This window comes from Grammomys surdaster, unplaced genomic scaffold (genome assembly GCF_004785775.1).
Source record: "Grammomys surdaster isolate TR1022 unplaced genomic scaffold, NIH_TR_1.0 169, whole genome shotgun sequence".
Lineage (NCBI taxonomy): Eukaryota > Metazoa > Chordata > Mammalia > Rodentia > Muridae > Grammomys > Grammomys surdaster.
Genome location: NW_021604617.1, coordinates 14261002 through 14285534, shown reverse-complemented (window position 1 = coordinate 14285534; position 24533 = coordinate 14261002). Strand labels below are relative to the sequence as shown.

At 33.9% G+C, this 24533-nt stretch overlaps 1 protein-coding gene across 1 annotated transcript; it reads left to right on the top strand.

Moving 5' to 3' along the window:
• The first annotated feature begins 11362 nt into the window (after positions 1-11362).
• LOC114620593 (exocrine gland-secreted peptide 1-like) lies at positions 11363-13114 on the top strand. The gene is made up of 2 exons (XM_028766707.1): positions 11363-11431; positions 13004-13114. The coding sequence occupies exons 1-2, from the start codon at positions 11363-11365 to the stop codon at positions 13112-13114; spliced, it is 180 nt and encodes a 59-aa protein (XP_028622540.1).
• Positions 13115-24533: the final 11419 nt, after the last annotated feature.

Below are 24533 nucleotides of genomic sequence, written 5' to 3'. Positions count from 1 at the left end.
ATGAAATCTTCATTTCTTCAAGACAAATACTGCCTGGGTGACATTTAAACTACCACTTTTGGCTGGCAGTTTGAAATAGAATGACTGGTCATCTCTAGAACAAGGCTTCAATATACTGACTCTCAGAAAACACATCAGAGATTTTACCACAGTGATGCTGGTCTCTTTTTAATCACAGATAATTTCTCTATTCCAGATAACCAGTACAGAATACTCCAGAAAACCAAAGGTTTTCCCTGAGTAATTCTGGTGTCTTCTTAATCATAGTTGTTTTTTCAGACCCAAATAACTTGTTGGCACAATCTTAAATCATAAGAGCAAATGGCACACAGAGTCTTTAAACTCTCCTCTAAACTTTATATGCCAACTGTCCCATACGGTAGACTGCTCTAAACATGCTTATCATTCTAACAGCAACAGAATACCCCACCGAGATCTCAACACTCAGTTACTTTCTACCATCAAATTCCAAAATCCTTTCATAACCCTTCCTAAAACACAATATATTCTATCATAGAAATTCCCCAAAATCTTGGTTTTACTAAACTGTGTTTAGTAATGGTTTTTCTTGCTGCAATGAAACACTGTGGGAAAAAAAGATAACCACATTTTAGAGATAAGGGTTCATTTGGCTTATGATTTCATATTGCTGCTAATCATCTAAAGTAAGTCAGAACAGAACCAAAGCATGGTAGGAACCTGCAGGCAGGAGCTGATGCCTATGCCATAGAAGGGTGCTGTGAAGTAGTCTGTCTTGTTTCATCTGACTTGCTGAACCAAGTCTTCTATTTTTTATAAAATCCAAGAACATCAGCCCTGGGAGGGAACTACCCACAATGGACTAGAACTTTTTCCATTAATTACTAGTTATGAAAATTGTTTACAGACAAATTATTGGAGATAATTTTTTCAAATACAGTTTCCTGTTTTTCAGGTAATATTTGTATGTATATGAAATAACATGGTGGACTACTGGCAAACAAAAGTGGTTTATTTGAAGTTTAGTTATTAGCCTGGTTTCCAGACAAAAAATTTCAAGAAATCAAACATCAAATTTTGTCTTCCCTATATAAATGCATATTGCATATATAGGATATACAATAGTTACCAAGAAGTTAAGAAAGATAAAAATCTCATAGAAGCTTGTTCCGACTGGTTCTGCTGCACGTTTGGGGGCCACTCTTTACCTGCCCAAGTTGCTGCTCAGTTCTGCTGGTCAGGGTCTAGAAAGAGAGAAATTGGGTATGGAGGAGCGAGAGACACAAAGAATGGAGACAAGACAGAGTCTGATCAAGTCTCCTCTTTTATTCAAAAGAAATCCTGGGTATTTATATGTCTTGTACTAGTGTCATGTGTGTGAAAATTTACACTACAAATGAGAAAAATATTTCATATTACTTATCAAACCTTATCATTATCAAAACCCAGAAAAGACTATCCTGGATAATAGACATGTTGAAAGCAGAACTCTTAAATATTGCTCATAGACTTCAAATTGTGGAAGTCTCCCTTGGGTTTTCTAAAAAGTCAAATTAGAAATACCATGTGTTCCAGTTTCAACACTCTTGGCCAAATAACCCCAAAACATTTTGTTTCTATGTATTTGAACATCCATGTTTATTTCTGTTATGTTCATAATATGAGGAAATAGATTCAGTCTAGCTTTCCATCACCCAAATAATACATGATAAAGTGTGTTATATGTACACAATGTGAAATTAATAAATATAAAAAAATCATGTTATGAAATTTTCAGGCAAATGGCAAAGACTTGAATAAATCATCCTGAATTAGGTTTCCCAGGCATAGATGAAAGACCCCTTCAAGTGAGACCCTGAAGAGACACAGACCCAAAAATACTCCAAAGACCGCCTTGCTGCAAACACAGGGAGGCAGGTTTATTTTGGAGATCCAGGCTGATATGTACCTCACACAGGAGGTAGAGGAATCGACCCCAAGGCCTAAAAGCTTAGGGTTAATATAGGCAAATGCTGGGGGAGGAAGGGAGTTGTGGAACAGTCACACACAATTGGTTGTTTCAAATATCTGCAATGTATGCAAGCAGATCCTGGGCAGAGGTTTGACTAATCCCATGGGAACAGTCCCTGGTCCCTGTGGCCTTGGGACCCAGTGTGAATGCATATCTGAGCCAACAGACCATCTGGCTGAATTTAATTCGCAAGTCCTTGGGACCTTTGCTGGGAGTTTTTCGAGAGGAGGCTAAGTCAAACATCATGGGAACAGATGGGTGTTTTAATATTGTTCTCGTTCTCAAGGAATTTATCCTTGAACACCTTCTCTATTTCTTACAGCCAGCCAATTCCCAGAACACTCAAATGACCTTTGTTTCTCCAGCTCTGCATCTTTTATGACGGCCTTGGGCTAGTGAGTTTGCTGACCTGTATTTTTATCTACTTGTATTAGTGAGTTAAGGCTTCCTGCTATACTAAGTTAAATTTTCTTCTTCATAGAAGCATTAATGATATTCTCTCTAAAATATGATGATATATTTGTGTATTCCCTGTGTTTAAATTCAAGTAAATGTGCAGAAAGCCATGTACTGTAATAGTTATATTGGGAAAGGATTCATTAATGAAAGTAGGATATTAGAACTTGTGTAAAACAAGTTTGTAGAGGGCACCTATCAATGCAGAAATGTACACACCAAAAAGGTGTACTGAAAGAATATGAAGGAAAGGGCCCTTTAAATTTAGGATGGGGAAAAATTGTATGGAATCTTGAAATTTTGCAATCAGTAAAAATAACAAAAAGTATGTTTACAATACACATAGTATTAAAAAATTCATGTTGTAACAGGGATTAAATTTTCAGCATTTCTTGGTTGAAGAAGATGAAGGAATGATGTGGTAGAGGTTGGGGTAAGCAAACAGAATTGCCAAATTAGCCTGTGAAAACCTAGTATTTTAAGTTAATTAAACATAGATTTTTTTCTTTTCATAATATTTTAATTGAGAATAGATTGTTTTCATAGACTGTATAATGACTTCTGGCTCCTGTCCTCAAATTCTACCCAGATCCTCTCTACAATCCATCACCCAAATCCACACCATTTTTTTCTTGCTCTCACTAGAAGATAAATAGATGTCTAAAAAGAAGAGGAAACAAACATAAAATAAGATAAAATAATATTTAAAAAAACAAGCTAGAATAAGATAAAACAAGTAGATGAACAATACAAAAGGGAAGTGACAAAGTTTAATAAGCTCAATCAGTCTCAAAAGCACACAAAAAGACCTAAGAAAATTCCATATATACACAAAATGTGTAAACATAATCTAAACAAAAAAAAAACTAGATTTAAAAAATGGCAAGTGTTAGTTTAAGGAAATAAAATAACTTCAAAATGTATCACACAATTCTCTTTTGTTTGCCATGTACTTCTGAGCATGGAGCCTGAACTTAAATGTAGTTCGTATACCCTGTGTGATGCTTGGAAAAAAATTTCATTTTAGATTGGTTATCAATTGGAGATAGATTTTAGGTTAGGTATTGTTGAACGTGTTAAATCCCATTCTTAGCAATGGAAGTCTTCTTATTTAGACTGTGCAGCCCATGTGTATGCTGCTCCAGTCACTATGAGTTCTTCTGTGTATCAGCCCTGTAGTGTTTAGATAACTTTGTTTCTACACTGTTTTGTTTCTTACACTGTTTCAGCTCCCTTCACCACCATTTGCTCAGGAATGAAGAGTGGAATTTGATGGAGACTTCCCATTGAAAACTCAAAGTCCATGGTTTCCTGCTCTCTGTACTTCTTCACTTTTTAATGAAGGGTCTCTCTTTTCATTTCTATAGTATGAAACTTCTCTAATGATGACTGAGAAAGACAATAACCTATGATTATAACAGAATGCCATTAGGAGATATTTTGTTGATATTCTCCTATCACAGAAAAACAGTATTTGATGTTCACCAAGGTTTCATGATATACCTATCTAAATGTTCTTGGCTACCAAAGAGATGTTAATCATGGGTCCTATCTCATTCTCTGGGCCTTAAATCCAATCAAATAGTTGTTGGTTATTCTTACAGTGATTGTACATCTATTGCACCACAATATCTTACAGTAAAGACATTTGGTGTACATCAAAGAATTTGTAGCTGGATTGGCATACTCTTTCTCATCTGTTACAACATGGAATATTTTCTAATTCCATGAATATTAGTCAGTAGAAGAGATGTTCTAGGTACTCACCAACTTAAATTCTACATGTTTAATGAATATTATGTATTGATCTTACCAATAGTTCCTTACCATCAGATTTTGGAGAGAATGCAGTTCCTCCTTCAAATCCTCCAATGATAAGAGTCTTAGCTAACACCACCCTCATCAATTTCTGGGAGTTTCCTTTGACCTAGGTTTCTAGCTCTTCCCAGAGTTGACATCAGATTCCAGTCTTGTTCCCTGGTACTCTCTCCATCTATCCTTCTCACATTCGATTCCTCCTGTTCCCAGCCTCACACCACACCAACAGATAGTCCCCACTCCAAGTCTCCCCATGATGTCAATTCAATTTCCCATTATAACTGATATTTGCACGTCTCTCATTTGAGCCCTACTGATTACTTAGCTTCTTTGGGTCTGTGTTTAGTTGTGTATTTATCCTTTACTGCTATTATATACTTATGAGTATGTAGCATGTTTCTTTTGATGGGGCTAAGTTAACTTATGCAGGTTGATTATGGGTAGTTCCATCAATGTGCTGGCAAATTTCATAACATTACTGTTTCTAATAAACCCTTTTCACCTGAATTTATTCCTTAGGCCATAGAATTTCACTAGAGCAGTAGAAACACTAAATCAGATGCCACGTATGGTTCAAATTGAGACTGCTTGTCATTATGGCCTATGAAATCAATTTGGCTTGGGAATTTGTTTCTCATCAATATATAATGATGTTGTAAGTGGACAAAGATGAATCCACCTATTTTACTGGCACAATATACACATAAATCAGGTCTTTCATCCTCAGTTATTGCCCAGACATAAATTCTTCCCAGAAAATTCAAACCAGACACATATATAGAGAAGTGTGATTTACAAATATCCAGGATGTTTTGTAATGAAGTCTTTTTTCCAAATAAAAATATTCATCACCTTAAATGGTTTTAATCAAAGAACTAGAATATATGCTTACTGCCTCAACTGAAGGAGGAAAACTAATAGAAATATATGATAATGCTGAATCAAAAGATTATGGTCTAATAGTAAAGAAAAATAAAATTTCCAACTTTCAAAAAATATCAAAATCATGAATAGTTTGCATTTTATAAAAAAAAAAAACCAGCAAACCAAAACAGAAATCTGAAATTACAAACTGAGTAACAGTATATTTGACTCATATTTTTCAATTAAATTTTAATCCAAAAGCCTTCCTTTACCTCAAACTTTACAGTGTCGTTAAAGGTCATAGCACATGGTACATTGTAGATCATTATACAGGTGTACTTCATATATTCCTTTTTTTTAATCTCTCTGAGTCAACAATAATTGGGTTGGGTGACATTGCAATGTTTTCCACTATCCAACAGGAAATTACATTTATAACAATGAAACTCTGTGTTAAGAGTGTCATCATCTTTTTGCTTGTTTACAAAGCTGTAACTATTCTTCATAACAAGTCAAATAGATTAATTTCCTTCTAAAGGATAGAACCCTCTGTGAAATCAATTAACTGTATCCTAGTAGACCTCAAAATGTTTTTTACTTGATTTGTAACTCCTTATTGAAACTTCCAAGTACTCATTCATGAAAATCAATTATTTCAGATCTGGTGTTGGATCTGTACTATTATTTTGTTTGTTTTCTTATTTGTTATGGTTTAGGGTTTTGTTTTTTGAGAAAGAATTTCTCTGTATAGTCTTAGGTGTTCTGGAGCTTATTATGTAGACCAGACAAATGTCTGAATCACAGGGATCTTTCAACACTTTCTTCCCCAAGGTGGGCTTGAAGTTATGTACCCTTGTAACTGGCTTGGAACCTTATTCTTAATAAAACACAACACTAAAATGTCATCAAAAAACAAACTAGTTGACAAGGTAAGAAAAGTACTTGAAATTTTGGTATGCAGTGTTGGAAAATCCCCTGGAAATCAAAGAACAGCCTAGAATTAAAATGATATTTTGATATCAATCAAAACAAAGAATATTGAATTCACCACATAACAAACTGAATGACAAAAATGTCACATGGTTAGCTCATTAGATGCTGAAAAATCCTTTGGAACAATGTAAAACCCATTTGTCCTTCAATGTTTGGAGGTAACAGTGATAAAAAATCCATACCTAAACATAATAAAAGCAACATATAGCAAAACATTAAATTAAATTAAAACAATAGCCAACATTAAATTAAATGAAGAAAAACTTAAAACAATGAGAAATCAGTGAGAAGACAAGGCTTCTCATGCGTTCCTTATCTATTCAAAATAGTACTTAAAATTTTAGCTAGAGCAATAAAACAACTAAATGAGATCAATGGAATACAATTGGAAATGAAAGAGTCAAGGCATTGATTGCTATTTGCAGATGATATGACAGTACACATAAATGACCCCAAAAATTCTACCAGAGAAATCATAGAGCTGATAAACACCTTGAGCAAAGTAGCTAGATCCAAAATCACCTAAACATACCTGCAGCCATCACTTATACAAGTAATAAATGAGATGAGAAAGAAACTAGGAAGACAAGGCCCTTTTCAATAGTCACAAATTATATAAAACACTTTTGTGTAACTCTTACCAAGCAAGTAACGACCTGTATGATATGAACATCAAGTCTATAAAGGAAGATATAGAGAAAACTATTAGAAGATTAAAATATCTCCCATGCTCATGTATCAGTATGGTTAATATATTGAAAATGGACGTTTTAGAAAAGTAATGTGACAGTTCAAAACAATTCCCATACAATTACAACACAATTCTCTATAGAACTTGAAATAAAAATTTTAGCTTCTTGTGGAAAAACAAAACAGACAAACAAACAACAGGAAAGTTAAAGTAATCATATATAATAAGAGAACTTCTGGTTGTATCATTATCTCTTACCTCAAGCTTTACTGCAGAGAAATAGTAACAAAAGCTGCATAGTATTGGTACAGAAACAAACAGATTGATCAATGGTCTTGCATCACAGACTAAGAAACAAATCAAAACACCTATGCACACTTGATTCTTGACAAAGAAGTCAAAACCATACAATGAGGGGAAACATTCAAGAAATGGTGCTAACTAGATATCTGAATTTAGAAGAAAGCAAATAGATCCATGTTTCTTACCCTCAACAAAATTTAAGACCAAGAGGATCAAAGACATTAACACAAAACCAGATACACTGATTCTCATAGAAAAAAGTTGAGAATACAATTTAATGAATTGATACAGTAGAAGACAATTTCCTGACCTGAGCACACCAATAGCTCAGTATCTAATATCAAGTATTGTAAAGAGAAACCTCATGAAAAATGAAAATTACTTTAAGGAAAAAGACATTGTCAATAGGACAAAACATAAGAATACACACTTGAAAGAAAAAAAAAAAACTTCTCTAACTCTACATCTTAAAGAGCATTAATTTCCAAAGTGACTAAAGATCTCAAGGTAGGCAACTACAAATCATATAACCCAGTAAAAAAATGGAGAGTAAAGCTAAACAGACAATTCTCAAAAGAGTAATCACTAATGGACAAAAAAGCACTTACAGAAATGTTGCATGTCCTTTGTAATCAGGGAAATATTTACAAAATGACCAGGAGATTTTATCTTATAACTTTCAGAAAGGCTAAGATGAAAACCTCAGGTGATAGCACATGGTGATGATGATATAGAGCAGAGGCAACACTCCTCCATTGCTGGTCTGAGTGAAAAATACTACAATCATTTTTGGAAATCAATTTAGTGGTTTCTCAAAAAACTGGAAATAGTTTTACCTCAAGACAGAGTTATTTCACTTGTAGGCATATACCCATATTATGACGTATTATACCATAGGGACACTTGCTCAACTATGTTCATGACAGCTTTATTTAAAAAGCCAGAAACTCGAAATGACGTAGACATTCCATAACTGTAGAATTAATAAAGAAAATGTGATACTTCTTCACAATGTATCCCTATTCAGCTATCAAAACAAAGACATTATGCGTTTCTGAGCCAAATGGATGGAACAGAAGAATATCATCCTGTGTGACGTAACTCAGAGCAAGAAATACAGATGGTATGTATTTGTGAGTAAAACTTAGCAATAAAGTTCAGGAAAACAATGCTACTATGCACTTACCCAAAGAAACTGGGTAATAAGGATGGTAAATGGGAGCATGTGCAAATCTATCTCAGAGAGGAAAGATCAATATTCATGCGGTGTAGATAGAAAATGTGAACTGGATATGAGAGAAGTTGAGGAGGGGAGGGGTATGGTGATCAGGTATGGAGAAATGAGTGACAAGAGAAGGCTGTGTGTGAAAATGGAAAGCAGTCTCGAAAATTTCTTAATCTAGCTGGAGGTTACAGGAAATCTATGTGTGTGAGCCTAGCAAAGAGTCTTACCAGTGGGAGACAGAGAGACTGAATTGGCTACCTCTTGCATCCAGGTAGGATTTTCAGAGAAGTGATATGGATATCAATACACCAACAATACCTTCACCCCAGTATTTTCTTGCCTACAAGTTTTGAAGGTATAAAGATAGAGCAGAGACTAAGGCAACAGCTAACCAATGGCTGGCCCAACTTCAGACCCATCCATGAGAGAGAACCAACTTCTGACAATATTAACCACACTCTGTTATCTTGCAGAGAGAAGCTTAATATAACCATCTCTTCAGAAGCTACATGCAGTAGAGTTTGGAGGCATATACAGACCTACAGTCAATCATCAGGCAGTGGTAAGAGTCTTGTGGAACAGTGTGATAAAACACTGGGCATGACTGAGGGGTCAAGGACAACACAAGCAGTCCTATAATGCCAACTAATCTGTGTCCATGGGGCCTCACAGATGCCGAGTCTCCAACCAGGAACCTAACCTAGGCCAACTACATGCACATGCATACACACACACACACACACACACACACACAAACACAAATATATAATCATATGTGCAGCTTACTTTTCTTATGGAAACCCTAACAGAGTGAGTACAGTCTCAGTCTATGCTTTCTCCATTGAATGCCCTTCCCTTCCCTGGACAGCATACTTGGACTTTAGTGGGAGAGAATGCAAACAGTCCTTCTGAGACTAGATGGTCCAGTGTAGTGTGGTACCCAAATTGTTCCCCTTCTCCTCAAATATAGGAAGAGAAAATAGAATGAGGGGATTTGAAGAAGAGTGACTTTGACCGGTATTTGAAGTAAATAAGAACACATAAAAAGATTTATGTTATCAGAAAAGGAAGATATCATAGCCCAAAATAGGAAAAACTGCCTAAAATATTGAAAATGTAGTAATACAGTTATTATGGGCACACAAACTCAATCACACACACACACACACACACACACACACAAACACACATACATACACACCCTGTGAACTAAATAAAGTGCTAGACCCATATAGTAAAAATGGATATCACTGTCTCTTGCTTGCAAAAGTAGCAAATGGAAATCTTCAGGAGAAAAGTCAAAACAGTATATTGTTGATCCAACAATCACATTAAAGGAACATATTCATGGCTGCTATCCAGTGTCACTATCTTAACTATTCTGATGTTTAAGATGCAGAAGCCAAGAGAGACAGTTCAATTAAACCATTTAGCTAGGAAGAACAACCAATGTAGCACAGCCACGTCAGGCTTCAAATCTCTAAAGGCCCACCCCTACCAAAAGAAAATAGGAGAGCCAAAGAAGGACAGAAGCACAAAAGCCTGAAACAGGAGCTGATCTGAATTGAAAGGTATGAAATAAGCAACTCTAGCTAAGACCATAGAGCATTAGGTTTCAACATAAGATAACAATAGTTACAATGCTAAGATTACAATGGCTAGTGATACATCAGAGACCTAGTCTTTGAAATATACAAGAAAGAAGGCTGGACTGCCCAGCCTTCTTCACATAGCAACCTGGTCAGATAGGAAGTAATATATATATAGCAACACATCATATTGATGGCCAAAAACTCAATTTTAATGTACTTCCTCCTTTGTATATGATAGTTAGTAAGATAATAATTTGCTTCAAGTGTCAAAGGAAGCACAGGTTTTAGTTCCAACTCACTATTTACTGGTCTACCAAGTGGAAGAATAAATGTCATTTGTTGTTATTTGTGTGTATGATGTATGGACAAGAAAAGGCATTATAGATATGTATGGAAAAAGTCTGACACAAATTTTAGCCATAAATTTCAACAAATTGTAGCCACTGATTTGAAAGAGAGTGTTATGTAGTATACTCCATATGTTTGATAAGGAGAAAAGAGTAAATGGTATTAAAATTGTAAATTTTATTAGATGCTTGCTAATAATGACTTTCTATTACCTTTGAGCCAGATAGCAATTTGAAGCAAATAACATACTTTTAAACAATAACTTGAAAGTAGAGAATATATACAGGATATACATGAATTGTATCAGGCCTTTAATTAACAAAATAAGCTACTTCTATGAGTTCTAGAATGAAGATGAATGTATCCACACTAAATACTTTTTAACAGCATATAAAGAATGTACAAATAGGGAACTCCTGATAATTGACACTGTGTGCAGTGGGCAGCAATGGTTGATACTTTGTTAACATATGAAACTACCCATCTCTCAAAGCATGAATGAATGAATTCAAATACAAGAAATAATAAATTGTGTTTATATTTTGTACTCAATGATAAGATGAAATTTGATGCAAATAGTAATGACAAAAAAGGATATTTTACAATTGTTCTTCACAAAATGCATTTGTAAGGTGTTGGTATATTTCTGTCTGCATAATGACAACCATAACACAATAATTCATGTAGGGCATAGATGATATTTATTAACAGAGAATAGCAAAATAAAATGGTACACAGTGAAAAGCAACTTTCAGAAATTTGCAATTTTTTCTCAGATTTTCCATTTGAAGAAAGAGCAATAGAGTAATAAACTTGTTTAGGAAGAAATTAGGGATACATTTTGCAAATATACACCTGATGCATAGGTAAAGCTATTTAGGTTATATGTCTGCCAAATTAGAAGCAAGGTACGGACAATAAAACTACAGGGATACTACATGTTTTTTCTTCCCTTGTTATGCCATTAAATAATTTGGTATACAATGTTACTTGGCCATAACTTCTCTCCAAATTTTGGTTACCGTCTGTATCACATGAATTGCTTGGTTTCCCTAACACATCTTCTTTGATTAATTTCAGCAATGGCTTCATTGTCATTGATGTATTTTCTCATAATTCTGCTGTTTCGATCATTGCTCACTGAAGGAAGGGTAAGTTTAAAATGAATAATCATCTAAACCTACTTATAAACTTGTCAAATTGCAATGTAACTGACAATAGTAAACTCAAAAGTGTCTTATATGTAACACTATTCTGAAGGAGTCCTGGGGCACTTAACAGGGCTATTAGTGATAAGAACATAAGTTTGTCCTCTCCAACTCAGGCAGATATTACAGGTACCAGTGACTTGTGGCCACTGGACTCTTGAAAATGGAAATGTACTACAAATATACTGTATGGATCAGAACTCCAATTAGATACTAAAGGGATTGAGGTTCATGTCAATTGCAAAGCATGGAAGGTTGAGTTCAGATATGAGGTATGTCTTCATTCAGCATGTTCTCAAAGTAAGATGTAAGACTGGAGAACAAAAATTCCAGTAGTGAAGCAAACACTTCATTTTAAATAAATCTAATTATCAGGACCAAAGCAAAAAAAATATATTTTAACATCTTATAGCATATAAAATATGCTTCAATCTCAAGAGATAAATAAACCCTAACTTCCTGCATAGCATGTAGATTGTTTTTAAAAATAGAATTGCTAATATGATATTCATTTAATATGAACTCTCTTACTATGGAATATTTTACATTTATTCTGAGTAATTTTTAAGAATCATCATAACAAGTGTTCTATTGGCAGTCATTAAAAATTGGAATATAGTATAAGAAGCAAAGAATTAGTATTACCATTTCTGCTAAGAAAATTCATTTTGATGGTTTTGAGGTTAACAGAATTGTGATGACAACATTAGCTTAGATAAAATACAATTACTATTACAGGTGACTAGCATTCAGTTTCTTTCTACATATACTTTGTAAATGTGTTCATTCTATTTGTTCAAGCACATTCTAACAGTTCCTGTTCTATGACATTTAAAATAGATAAGAAATATATAAATATATTAGACAATGACCATACCATATGGTGAGATATTTGAAGAGAAATCTATAAATTGTAAAAAATGTAGTAAAATGGCTATGTCAACCGGAAACATCAGAGAACATATACAATGACACCTGTATTTTACATCTGCTTATATATTCCTTTTAGAGGCCAACAAATTGTTGCAGAAGTTCAAGTTAGATCATTTTCTGACAATTTATAAGCATTGTTTTACCACTGAATGCAATCTAAATAAGCACATACATACAATATTATGTTTACATTTGAGCCCATGCTATTTTGTTTTCAGTCGCATATCAGTAAACAAAGTAAAAATAAGTCCCCTTACTACATCGATTTACTCTACTTCAATAAACTAAAATATTTTTTTCTGTTAATATCAAAAAGTTATATGTCAAGAAGCCCTGAAAAATTTGTTCCAAATGTGAAACAATCCTGTTATAATGCTGAGTATGGACCTGCTTTTAGTGTTTATCCTTTGAGTTAAACTCTGTCTGACTTTGGGTGACAGGAGTTTAGTGCATCCTGCCGGTGAAGCATTTATCTTGAGCTCATCTCCCCTTCTCATCCTATTTCATCCTGTATAAATGTAATTGGATAGGTTTTATGTTCCTTACTGTAAATGTTGCTATTAAAATGTATCTGTTCCTCAGGCACTGAAACGGACTCAGAGAGAACCCAATATATCTGCTGATTTCAAGGTTTACTTGAAAATAATTGTTTGCCAAATCATAATGGATAACATAGATATTATTCAGATATGACGTCGCTGCAACCAAGAAAAAGAATTGAACTCATGTATTGCCTTGAATAAAGTAGAAATGGATGGTTAATATAAGTAATGGAATTGATAAGCTACATTGTAATGACTCACTCAAGGGCCTAATATTAGGCACCAGTAATACAATTTTACTCTCTGACTAAAAAATTGTTTTGACAAATAATTGAATATAGTGAGGACTGATTATTTCATATAAGCTAGAAGCCTTCTAGTATCCTAAATACTATAATCCGTTATTATAGTCTCTCTGTCAAATCTGTATCCTAATTACTTAACCACAAAAACACAAGAATGGAGAATGTAAATGAGTTCAATGTATATTCAATAATATAAAAATATTAATCTCTCCACATAGAGGCAGAATAAAGAGTTCTGAACAAGCTATGAGTGTAGCAGAAAGCTAGGAATTGCCATCACTTCAAAATTAATAACATGACCTTTCTTTCCTGAAAACAGTGATGGTCAATCTTTCTAATACTATAACACTTTTTAAAATATCCTCGTGTTGTTTCTCATCTTATGTTCTTCAAGAAACAAAGTTTTTTCCACTGCTACTCTGTTACTGTAAACTTGTAATGTTATGAATTGCAACATACATATCTGATATTAATGATATGTGACATTGGACCCTTGTAAATTGAACATTTTACCCCTAACGGGTTTGGGACAAATAGGTTGAAGCTCTCTGTCTTAAATTCACAGGACATAACTGTGTGAAATCTCAGTAAAATCATCCTGGGTACCTCACTCTTCCTTACTGTAGTGTAATCAGAATGGAGTGAAATTGTATTCTAATTCAGACTATGAACCTTTATGAATCTATACCAGTAATTATCATGGCTGTTATTTTCTTCTTTTCTGTGATTATTTGATGATTTTGTATATGGATGTGTTAAATTTTGAATAAGTGACACTTCAGAGACTCCTAATTTCCTTCTACCACTCTTGAACAATATTTTTCTCAATAAAGACTATTCTGATTTCTTTTTTATTTGTGACAGGGTAGGTTTAACCAGGGCTACACATATAGTCATGTATATGACGTGATCCCTAGAACATGGAAATCACCAGTTACTATTCCATTGAAGACAATAAATAACCCCCACCACTACCAGTGACTACCTAAGAGCAACCTGGTACTTTGCAACCCTTTCCCATCTATGACTGAATATCGACAAGCCCAGTCTTGTGCAGTTCCTGTAAGGGCAAACATAGGTCGATTTTTCCATATCGAGAAAAGTATAAGTCAGAGATGAGTGTTCATATTTATTCAAGTCAATTGAGTTCTTGCAAATCATGAAAAATGGAATGGTAAAGTATTTGCTTTTAAAGGCAATGATTGTATTCCCTCCAGAAATTGTTCTGTATTATTTTAGCAATCATGAAACTTTTTCCATATGAAGGTAAGTATTGTGCTTACAAAATGTATTTTAAAATGTGTCGGAACTTTGATGAAAAATGCATTAAATCTTTATGTTGCTACTGGCAAGATTGCCATTTTTGCTATATTAATCCTACCTATTCATGAGCACAGGCGATCTATCCATCTTCTGATGTTTTCCTAATTTCTTTATATAGAGATTTGAAATTCCTGTCATAGAGGTCTTTCACTTGCTTGGATAGTCATACCAAGACTTATTTTTTTTAATTACATGTGGCTATTGTGAAGAGTATTGTCTCTAAACAATATCATCTGAAATTCTTTCTCAGCCATTTATAATTTGTATAATAAATGGTTACTAATTTTTTGAGTGAATTTTGAATCCAAACATGTGGTGTAGGTGTTTATCTGCTGTAGGAATTTTCTGACAGAAAATTTGTCATTATTTGTGTGTGCTATCCTATGACATTCCAATAGAGATATTATGACTTCCATAATAATTTGTTTCTACTTGCTCTCCTGTAGTTGTCTTATAGATAAAACTAGAGCTTCGGCTATTATATTAAAGAGATAGGGAGGGAGTGGATAGCATTGTCTTGTCCCTGATTTTAATGTAACTGCTTTAATTTTCTCACCAATTAATTTGATGTTACCTACTGGCTTCTTGTATATTGCCTTAATTATGTTTAGGAATGTGCCTTATATTCTTGATTTTTCTTGTATATAGGAAAATGATGGATTCTGTATATGAATTCCTTCTATTAGGTTGTTTATTTTTATTAAGGAATTGATTACATTAATATTTACAGATATTAATGAGCAATGAATGTTAATTCCTCTTATTTTTTTGTTGGTGCTGAAATTGTGTGTGTGTGTCTGTGTCTGTGTAGGTGTGTGTGTGTGTTTGTGTTTGTGTTTGTGTGTGCGTGCACACAGCAAGCAGGCACAGGTTTCTCTTGTATTTGTTTTAATGATTTGGAATCATTTATTTCTTTTGTTTACTTGAGTATGGTTAGCTTTACTGGTTTGGGATTTTATCTATAGTATGATCTGTGTGACTCAGTTAGTAGAATGATATTGTGTAAATTTGGTTTTGACATGGAATATCTTGGTTTCTCCATCTATGGTGAATGAAAATTTTGCTTGGTATTATAGTCTGTGATGAAATATGTGGTCTCTCAGTGTCTATAAGACATCTCTACAGGCCGTTCTAGCCTGTAGAGTCTCTTTTGAGAATTCAGGAGTAATACTGATAAGTTTTACTTCACATCTTACTTGTCCATTTTTGCTACCTTCAAAATTCTTTTCAGTTCATTTAGTGTATTGATTATTATATTCCAAGAGGATTCTCTTTTTGGATCCAATTGGTTTCATTAGTTGTAACCTTCTTTTCCTTTTATAGGCATCTCATTTTTTAGGTTATGGGAATTTTATCCTGTTATTTTGTTTATCATGGTTTCTGAGCCTTTGAGCTGGGAATCTTTCCTTCCTATTATTAATTCCTTAATATTACTAATTTCTATTATTCTCAGATTTGCTTACTTCATATTGTCTAAAATACTCTGGAGGTTTTGCCATGGAGTGGCTCTATTTTATGTTTTCATTGAACAATATATCAACTTGTTATATCCTATCATTTGAGTGAGGCTTTAATTTTATGTCTCTAAGTGTGTTTTTAAAAATACATAGTTTGAAACTTGCCTTTTGTTCTATATTTCCTGACACACAATTCTGTTGGCTTTCCTTGAGGAATATCAGAAAAATAATCTTAGCTCGATGTCTAGAATACGCCTGCAACAGTCCTAGAAGACAAAAAAATTCCAAACATAAAGAAAGATTTCTCTAAACGTGCAAAAGCTTACAAAACAATAAATTGAACCAAAGATAAAGAAAAGGAAAGTTCTTCCACTTAATAATATTAAAAAATTAAATGTACAGAACAAAGAAATAATATTAAAACCTATAAGGTAGAAAAGCAAAGTAACATATAAAAGCAGAATGAGTAATACTCTCAATCATCATAAATGTAGAAAAGAATATATTGCATGACTAAGAAAAAAATTAAGTAAGATTTATACACAACTCAGCCTTAGAGAAGATAAGAAGAATAAACATAATTCCAAACCAAGGAAGTAAAATATGCCCAAGAACACTCTGGAGATAAATAATATCACAACAACAACAACAAACAATAGAAGGTAAAAAATGGGTGTCCATGAGTATGCAACACACACACAAACACACACATACCACCACAATCCATATCTAAAAAGAAGCTACAATTGTTAGTCATTAATATCTCTCAACACCAATGGAATCAACTCAATATTAAAATGATACAGTCTAGAAGAATGGATTTGAAAACAGGACCCAAAATTCTATTGCATACAAAAAATACACTTCAGCAACAAAAATAGTTATTACTCAGAGTAAAGGGCTAGAAAAAGTTCTTTCAACAGCTGAAATCAATAAAATAGAAACAAAGAGAACAATACAACAACTAAATTAAACCAAAATCTGGTTCTTTCTGAAAATCAACAAATGGGGTAATCATTACTCAAACTAAGTAAAAAGCAAAGAGAGAATATCCAACTAAATAAATCAGAAATGAAAGCAAAATATAACAGACACTGAGGAAAACTAAAGCATCATTAAGTCTTACTTTAAAATCCTATACACCACAAAATTGCAAAATCTAAATGAAGTGAACAATTTTCTTGGTAAATACAGCTTGTTGACGCGAAATCAAGTTCAAGTAAAAAATCTAAATAGTCCTATAACACATAGTGATGATGAAGCAGTCATTAAAATTCTCTCAAGCCGAATCATCCTAGGAACAGATACTTTTAGTGCAGAATTCTACTGTACTATTAAAGAAGAGTTAATACCAATATTACACGAACTTTTCCACAAGATAGAAATAGAAGGAACACTGGCAAATTTATTTTATGAGGCTGTAGTCACCCTTGTACCTAAATCACATAGACTCAAAAAAGAAAGAATGTTAAGCAAATTTTCTTTACGTGTTTTGATGTAAGAATACACAATAAAATGGCTGCAAACCGAATCCAAGAAGCGATCAAAAGGATTACCCACTCTGCAAGTAGGCTTCATCTCAGAAATGTGGTTCAAAATATGAACATCAGTCAAAGTAATCCAACACATAAAAAAAATGAAAGAAAAAATGAAACAATCATCACATTTCAGGGTAAATGAACATTTGACAATATCCAACACCCTTTCATCACAAAAATCTTTGAAAGACCAGGGATATAAGGCATATTTCTAAATACAATAAAGGCAGTATCCAAAAAGATGATAGACAAAATTAAAAGGAGAGAAAATTAAAGCATTTCAACTAAAATCACTGACAATACAATATAATACTTGGAGTTTAAATAAGAACAATAAAACAACTAATTAGAATCAAAGGGCTACAAATTAGAAAGGAAGAATTCAAAGTATTGCTTTCAAGATGATACAGTTTTATACATAAGTGACACTTAAATTTTACCAGGGAAGTCTTCCAGCTAATGAACACCTTCAGCTATGTGGCTTGATACAAAATTAACTCCAAAAATAAATCAGTGACTCTCCTATATACAATTGATAAATGTACTGAAAAAATAAACACTCTTCAAAATAATATAAACTCTCTTAGTATAACTCTCACCAAGCAAGTGAAAGACCATTATAAAAAGAACTTTAATTTTTTGTAAAATGCAATTGAATATGATATCAGAAATTGGGAGATCATCCATACTCATGGATTGGTAGGATTAATATTAGAAAAATGGATATCCTATCAAAAGTAATCTATTGATTTCACACGATATTCATAGATATTACAACACAATTATTTATAGACCTTGAAAGAAACATACTTACTACTACATGGAAAAACAAACAAACAAAAACCAGGATTGTTATACAGCCCTATATTATAGAGAAACATCTAGAAATATAACCATCCTTGATTTTGAGATATAATACATAGCAATAATAATGATGAACACATGATATTTGTATTAATTCAGACAGATTGATCAATAGAATTAAACTGATGACCCAGAAATAAGCCCAGACACCTATGGACACTTAATTTTTGACAAAGAATCCAAAGTCATACTATGGAAATATTCTACAATTGTTTGTTAAGTCCATTTTATTGATAATTTCTTTTAGTTTCATTAATTCTCTATTCAGCATTTTGTTTGGATGGCCTATTGATAGGTAAGAGTGGGGTGTTGAAGTCTCCCACTACTAATATATGGGTTTGATTTATTATTTAGCTTTAGCAATTTTTTCATGAGCTTACAGACATTTCTCAACTTATTGTATCCCTTACAAATACTATTAAGTTATGTGTTTCTTACTGAACTCTTGTTAAAAATATTATCTCTAATTCAGGTTCTCACAGAAACTCAGAAAGAATCCATCGTATCTGCTGATCAAAAGACAAATGGCAAGAGTGACTTGGAAATCATAGTCTGCCAAAGTTTAAGATATACCAGAGAAGATGTTGTACAGATCTTAAAAGGCCCCAAAGAAGATCAAATGCTGTCTGATGCCATGCTCAGTAGTTTTCTTTCAGAACTTGTGTTTTGCACTGTAAAATATAAACTTGCCCAATTCTAGAGAAAGATGTTTGACACCATAAACATTATTCTACACTTTCAATCAAAACTCCATTTGTCAAATACTTGAAATTAATTAACAGTGATGTTCTTTTCAAATAAACTAGAAACCTACTAGTATGCTAACTACTGTGCCCCTCGTTATTCTGTAAAGTCTATATCCTATTCACTTAACTGTGCAAACACAATTAGAATGGAGAGTGTAAATAAATTCAATAAACTAGGAAGACTACTCTTTCCACATAGCGGCAGAATAAAAAAATGTTCTGAGCAAGCTGTTGATGTAGCAAGAAGGTAGATTTCAGCATAGCTTCAAAATTGATATTCTAACATCTCCTTCCTTACATCAGTGGTTCTCCACTTCCCAGTGTGGCAAATATTTACTAGAGTTGTTCATGCTGTGGTGATCCCCTGCATATAAAGCAATTCTCATTGCTACTTCATATCTGTAAATATCTAAATGTTTTAAATTGCAATGTAAACATCTGATATTCATGATATCTGATACTCAACGCCTGTAAAATGGTCATTTGACCTCCAAATGGGTTGATACCAACAAGGAGACCAGCTCTGCCACAAATTAACATGTCATTTATTGGTAGGATTCCTATTAAACTCATCATGATCCTGTCACCTTTCTGTACTGTAGGCTGAACAGATTAGAATGAAAATATGCTATACTTCAGAGTATTACACTTTGTGGTTACACAATAGTAACTATTAATTATGGGTTTTCATTTTCTTTTATGTTATTGTTGGATGATTTCATACAACTATATGATATGTTTTGACCACATGCATATTTTGGGATCTTACATTTTCTTATGTATTTCATGAAAGTGTTTTTACATAAACACTTTGCCAATTTTCCCTTTTATGCTTTGTTATTTGTGACACGCTAGGTTTATCCTAGTCATGTGTATGAAGTGATCATAGAAGAAAGGCAAATCACCAGAGACTAAGCCACTGAAGATAATGACTCCCCCTTTTCCAGCAGATGGCCACTACCAGTGCCTTCCTAGAGAACAACCAGCTCCTATGAGACTCTTCTCCATCTGAGACAGAATGTTGACAAGCCTAATCTTGTTCAGGTCCCTTTTCTAAAAAATACATGTCCATGTCTTTATGTGAAAAACAATAGTAAATTGGAGCTCTGTGTCCCTATTCATTCAAGTCAGTTAAGTTATTCTAAAAACTTGAATATAAGCTTGGTAATTTACTGGCCTTATGTTACATATTATAATGGTTTGTCACTCATCTCCCTAAGTACTAGAGGGTTGGCAGAGATTTTTCTACTAAACATTCATTGTGTATACATCATGGAGCTTTTGAGAGAAGCTTTGAATGTATTGGAGTTTTTCCTATAGAATGGATTACCTTGATACTCATATCACAGTAACTCCTCAAAGCAAATGTAAGATTCTCAGTCTGGTTGCTTCTCATGGAGCTTGTGTTTGTGACCATTGCTGCTGGAATTTCTTACTGTCTATATCTTCTACTCAATTCTTTGACAGTGATTTGCAATGATGTAATTATTTTTTAATTGGCTTTCATTTGTTCAAATTGTAATGGCAGACTATCATCCAGTAAACCATTAATAGAGAAAAAAAGACAGTGAAATCTCCTTTCACTTTTGTAAATTTTTTTTTAAAGAGGAAAGGGTTTCTTTCACTCACATTCATGACTCATTCATCATTGAAAGCAATTAGGGTAGGAACAGAAACTGGGCAAGAATCCTTGATATAGGCACTATTTAAAAAACTGTGGAGGAGGACTACTTATGGCTTCCTCCTAATGGCTTGTTCAGCATGATTTGAATGTGTATGGGTGTGTATGTGTGTTTGTGTGTGTGTTTATTATTTTATTTATTCAATTTCTATTATGCACACTGACCCCTCTGTATGACCTTTTCCCATAATCCTTACCTCCTCCCCCTTCCCTTATCCTCTGAGTGTGTGGGAGCCTCACTGGGTATTACCTTAACCTTCACACATCAAATCTCTCTGAAGATAAGTGCTTTTCCTCCCACTGAGGCTAGAAAAGGCAGTTCATCTAGAAGAACATATCCCATGTAGAGGCAATAGCTTTTGGTATAGCCCATGCCCCAGTTTTTTGGGATCCAAATAAAGAACAAGCTGTACATCTGCTACATCTGTGTGAGGCAGCATAGGTCCATCTTGTATGCTCTTTGTTCATTCAGTATCTCAAACCACCAACTGTCCAGGTTAGTTGCAGCAATTGTTCTTCCTGTGGCATTCCTATCCCCCTAAAGTCACAATTCTTCTTACTATTCTCCCATAATTGTATGCAAACTCCATCTAGTGTATGGCTGCATGAGTGTCTGCATCTGTCTGAGTCAGCTATTGGGTGGATCCTCATAGTAGAAAACCATGCTAACCTTCTGTCTGCAATCATAATGGAGTACCAACAATAGTGTCAGGGATTGGTGCTTGCCCATCAGATGAGTCAAAAATTGGACTGATTATTTAGTGGTTGACTCCCTCAGACTGAGCTCCACCCAATGTCCCTCCATTTCTTGTATACATGATGAATTTTGTGTTGGAAGTTTTGTGGGTGGGTTGGTGTTCCCATCACTCAATTTTGATTCATGCTTGGTATATGAGGTGGCCTCTTCAGGTTCCATATCCCCAATGCTGTGAGTCACAGCTAAGGACACACCCATCGAATCATAATAGCTTCCCTTATCCCAGGTTCTTGCCTTTTTCTGGAGATGTGCCTTAACTCCCTACCTCAATCCTGTCAGTTGCAGATTCCCATTCATTCTCAAGGCCATTTGACCACCTCTCTTGTCCTTCCCCACACCTGATCCTGGACTCCATCATTCCCCTCTCCATTGTCTCTACCACCCATTCCCTTCCTCCATCTAGATATTATGACTATTTTATTCTCCTTCTAAGTGACATTCTAGCATTCTTGATTGGGTCTTCCTTTTAATTTAAATTCTTTGGAGCTGTCAAGTTTTACAGGTATCCTGTACTTTAAAGCTAATATCCACTTATGAGTGAGAACATATCATGCATGTCATTTTTGGACTTGGATACTTCACTCAGGATGATATTTTCAAGTTCTATCCATTTGCCTCCAAAATTCATGATGTCTTAGGTTTTCATAGCTGAATTGTGTTTCATTGTGTATATATACCACATTTTCTTTATCTGTTGTTCAGTTGGGGGACAGAAAGAAATTTTCCAATTCCTAGCTATTACAAGTCAAGTTACCATGAAAATAGCTGAGTAAGTGTCTTTATGGGATGGTGGAGCATCTTTTTGATATATGCCTAAGAATGGTATATGCCTTAGAATGGTCTTGTGGTATAACTATTCCCAGTTTCTTCAGATAAACTGTCAAACTGATTTTCAAAGTTGTACAAGTTTACACTTTCACCAGCAATAACGGATTGTTCTCCATACTCCAGATCCTTGACAGCTGTGATATCATTTGAGTTGTTGATACTAGCCATCCTGAGGAGTATAAGATGGAATTTCAGAGTAGTTTTGATTTGTTTTTTGCTGATTACTGAGGAATTTGAATACTTCCTTAAGTGCTACTTGGCTGTTCAAGATTTCTATGTTGGGAATTCTCTGTTTAGCTCTGTGCCTCATTTTAAGTGGTTTATATGGGTCATTGGTGTTTAATGTCTTGAGTTCTATATAAATTTTAGATATAAGCTCACTGTCAAATATGTGGTTGGTGAAAGAGAGGTAGTAAGATGAATGAATGAGAAACCCAAACTGTAGGCTTCCATTTTGTCCTATCGACGGTGTCTTTTGCCCTACAGAAATGTTTCAGTTTTATCAGGTGTCATTTATTTAATTCCAGATTTAGTGTCTGAGCTATTTATATACTACTCAACAAGGTATCTTATGTACCAATGTGTCAAAGCTTATTTCCCATTCTCTGACCTATTAGATATAGTGTATTTGGCTTTTTTTGAAGGTCTTTGATCCATACTGGGACTTGAATTTTGTGCAGGGTGATAAATATCAATGTATTTGCATTCTTCTACTTGAAGACATCCAATTAGATCAGTATCAGTTTTTGTAGATGCATTCTTTTTTTCATTGTTTACTTTTTGCATCTTTTTCAAAAATTAATTTTCTATATGTATATTGACTGTATCTGTGTCTTCAGTTTGAGTCCATTAATTAATATGTATGTTTCTATACCAGTACTATGCAGATTTTATCATTATCTCTGTAGTGTAGATTGAATTCAGGAATGCTGATTCTTCCCAAAGATCTATTACTGGTCAGAAAAGTTTTGGCTATCCATGGGTTTTTTGTTTTGTTTTTGTTTGTTTTTATTTTTTGTTTTTTGTTTTCTTTCCTATTTTTTTCCAAATTTTATTTCCTCTCTCAATGTTTGTAAATAAATGTTTTGTAATTTTGATTGTGAAGGTATTGAATCTGTAGATTGCTTTTGGTAAGATGGTCATTTGTACTACATTAACCCTACCTATCCAAGAACATAGTAAATCTTTCCAACTTCTGATATCTTCTAAATTTCTTTCTCCATGGACTTGAAGTTCTTGTCATACAGATATATCATTTGCTTTGTAACACCAACATATTTTATTTTATTCATAGCTATTGTGAAGTGTGTTGTTTCCCTACTTTTATTCTTGGCCCACATATCATTTGTATAAAGAACTGCTGTTGATTTCTTTGAGTAAATTTTGTACATAGGCACATTCTTCAAGTTGTTTATCATAAGTAGTAGTTCTCTGGTAGAATTTTTGAGGTAACTTAGGTATATTATCATATTTTCAGCAAATAGTAACACTTTGACCTCTTCCTTTACAATTTGTATACCATTACTCTCCTTTAGTTGGCTTATTGCTCTTGCTAGAACTTCAATTTCTATATTAGATAATCCAAGAACATGGATTGTCTTGTACCACATTTTAGTGGAATTGCTTTAAGTTTTTGTACATTAAGCTTATTGTTGGCTGTTTGCCTGTTGTGTATTGCTTTGTTTATGTTTGGGTATGTGTTCTGTATCCCTGATCTCTATAATATTTTTTAACATGAGGAGGTGTTGGCTTTTCTCAAAGGCTTTTTCAGAATTAAATGAGATGATCACGCCATCATTTTCTTTTAGTTTCTTCTATGATGGATTTTGTTTTGGATTTTCATATCTTGAACCAACCCTGCATCTCTGGGTTGAAGCCTAATTGATCATTATAAATAAAGTTTTTCATATATTCCTGGATTCAGTTTGGAAGTATTGAGTATGTTTTCCATCAATATTCAAAGAGAAATCTGTCTGAGGTTTTAGTTTTCTTTGTTGAAGTTTTCTTCTTTTTCTTTCCTTCCTTCCTTCCTTCCTTCCTCCCTCCCTCCCTCCCTCCCTCCCTCCCTCCC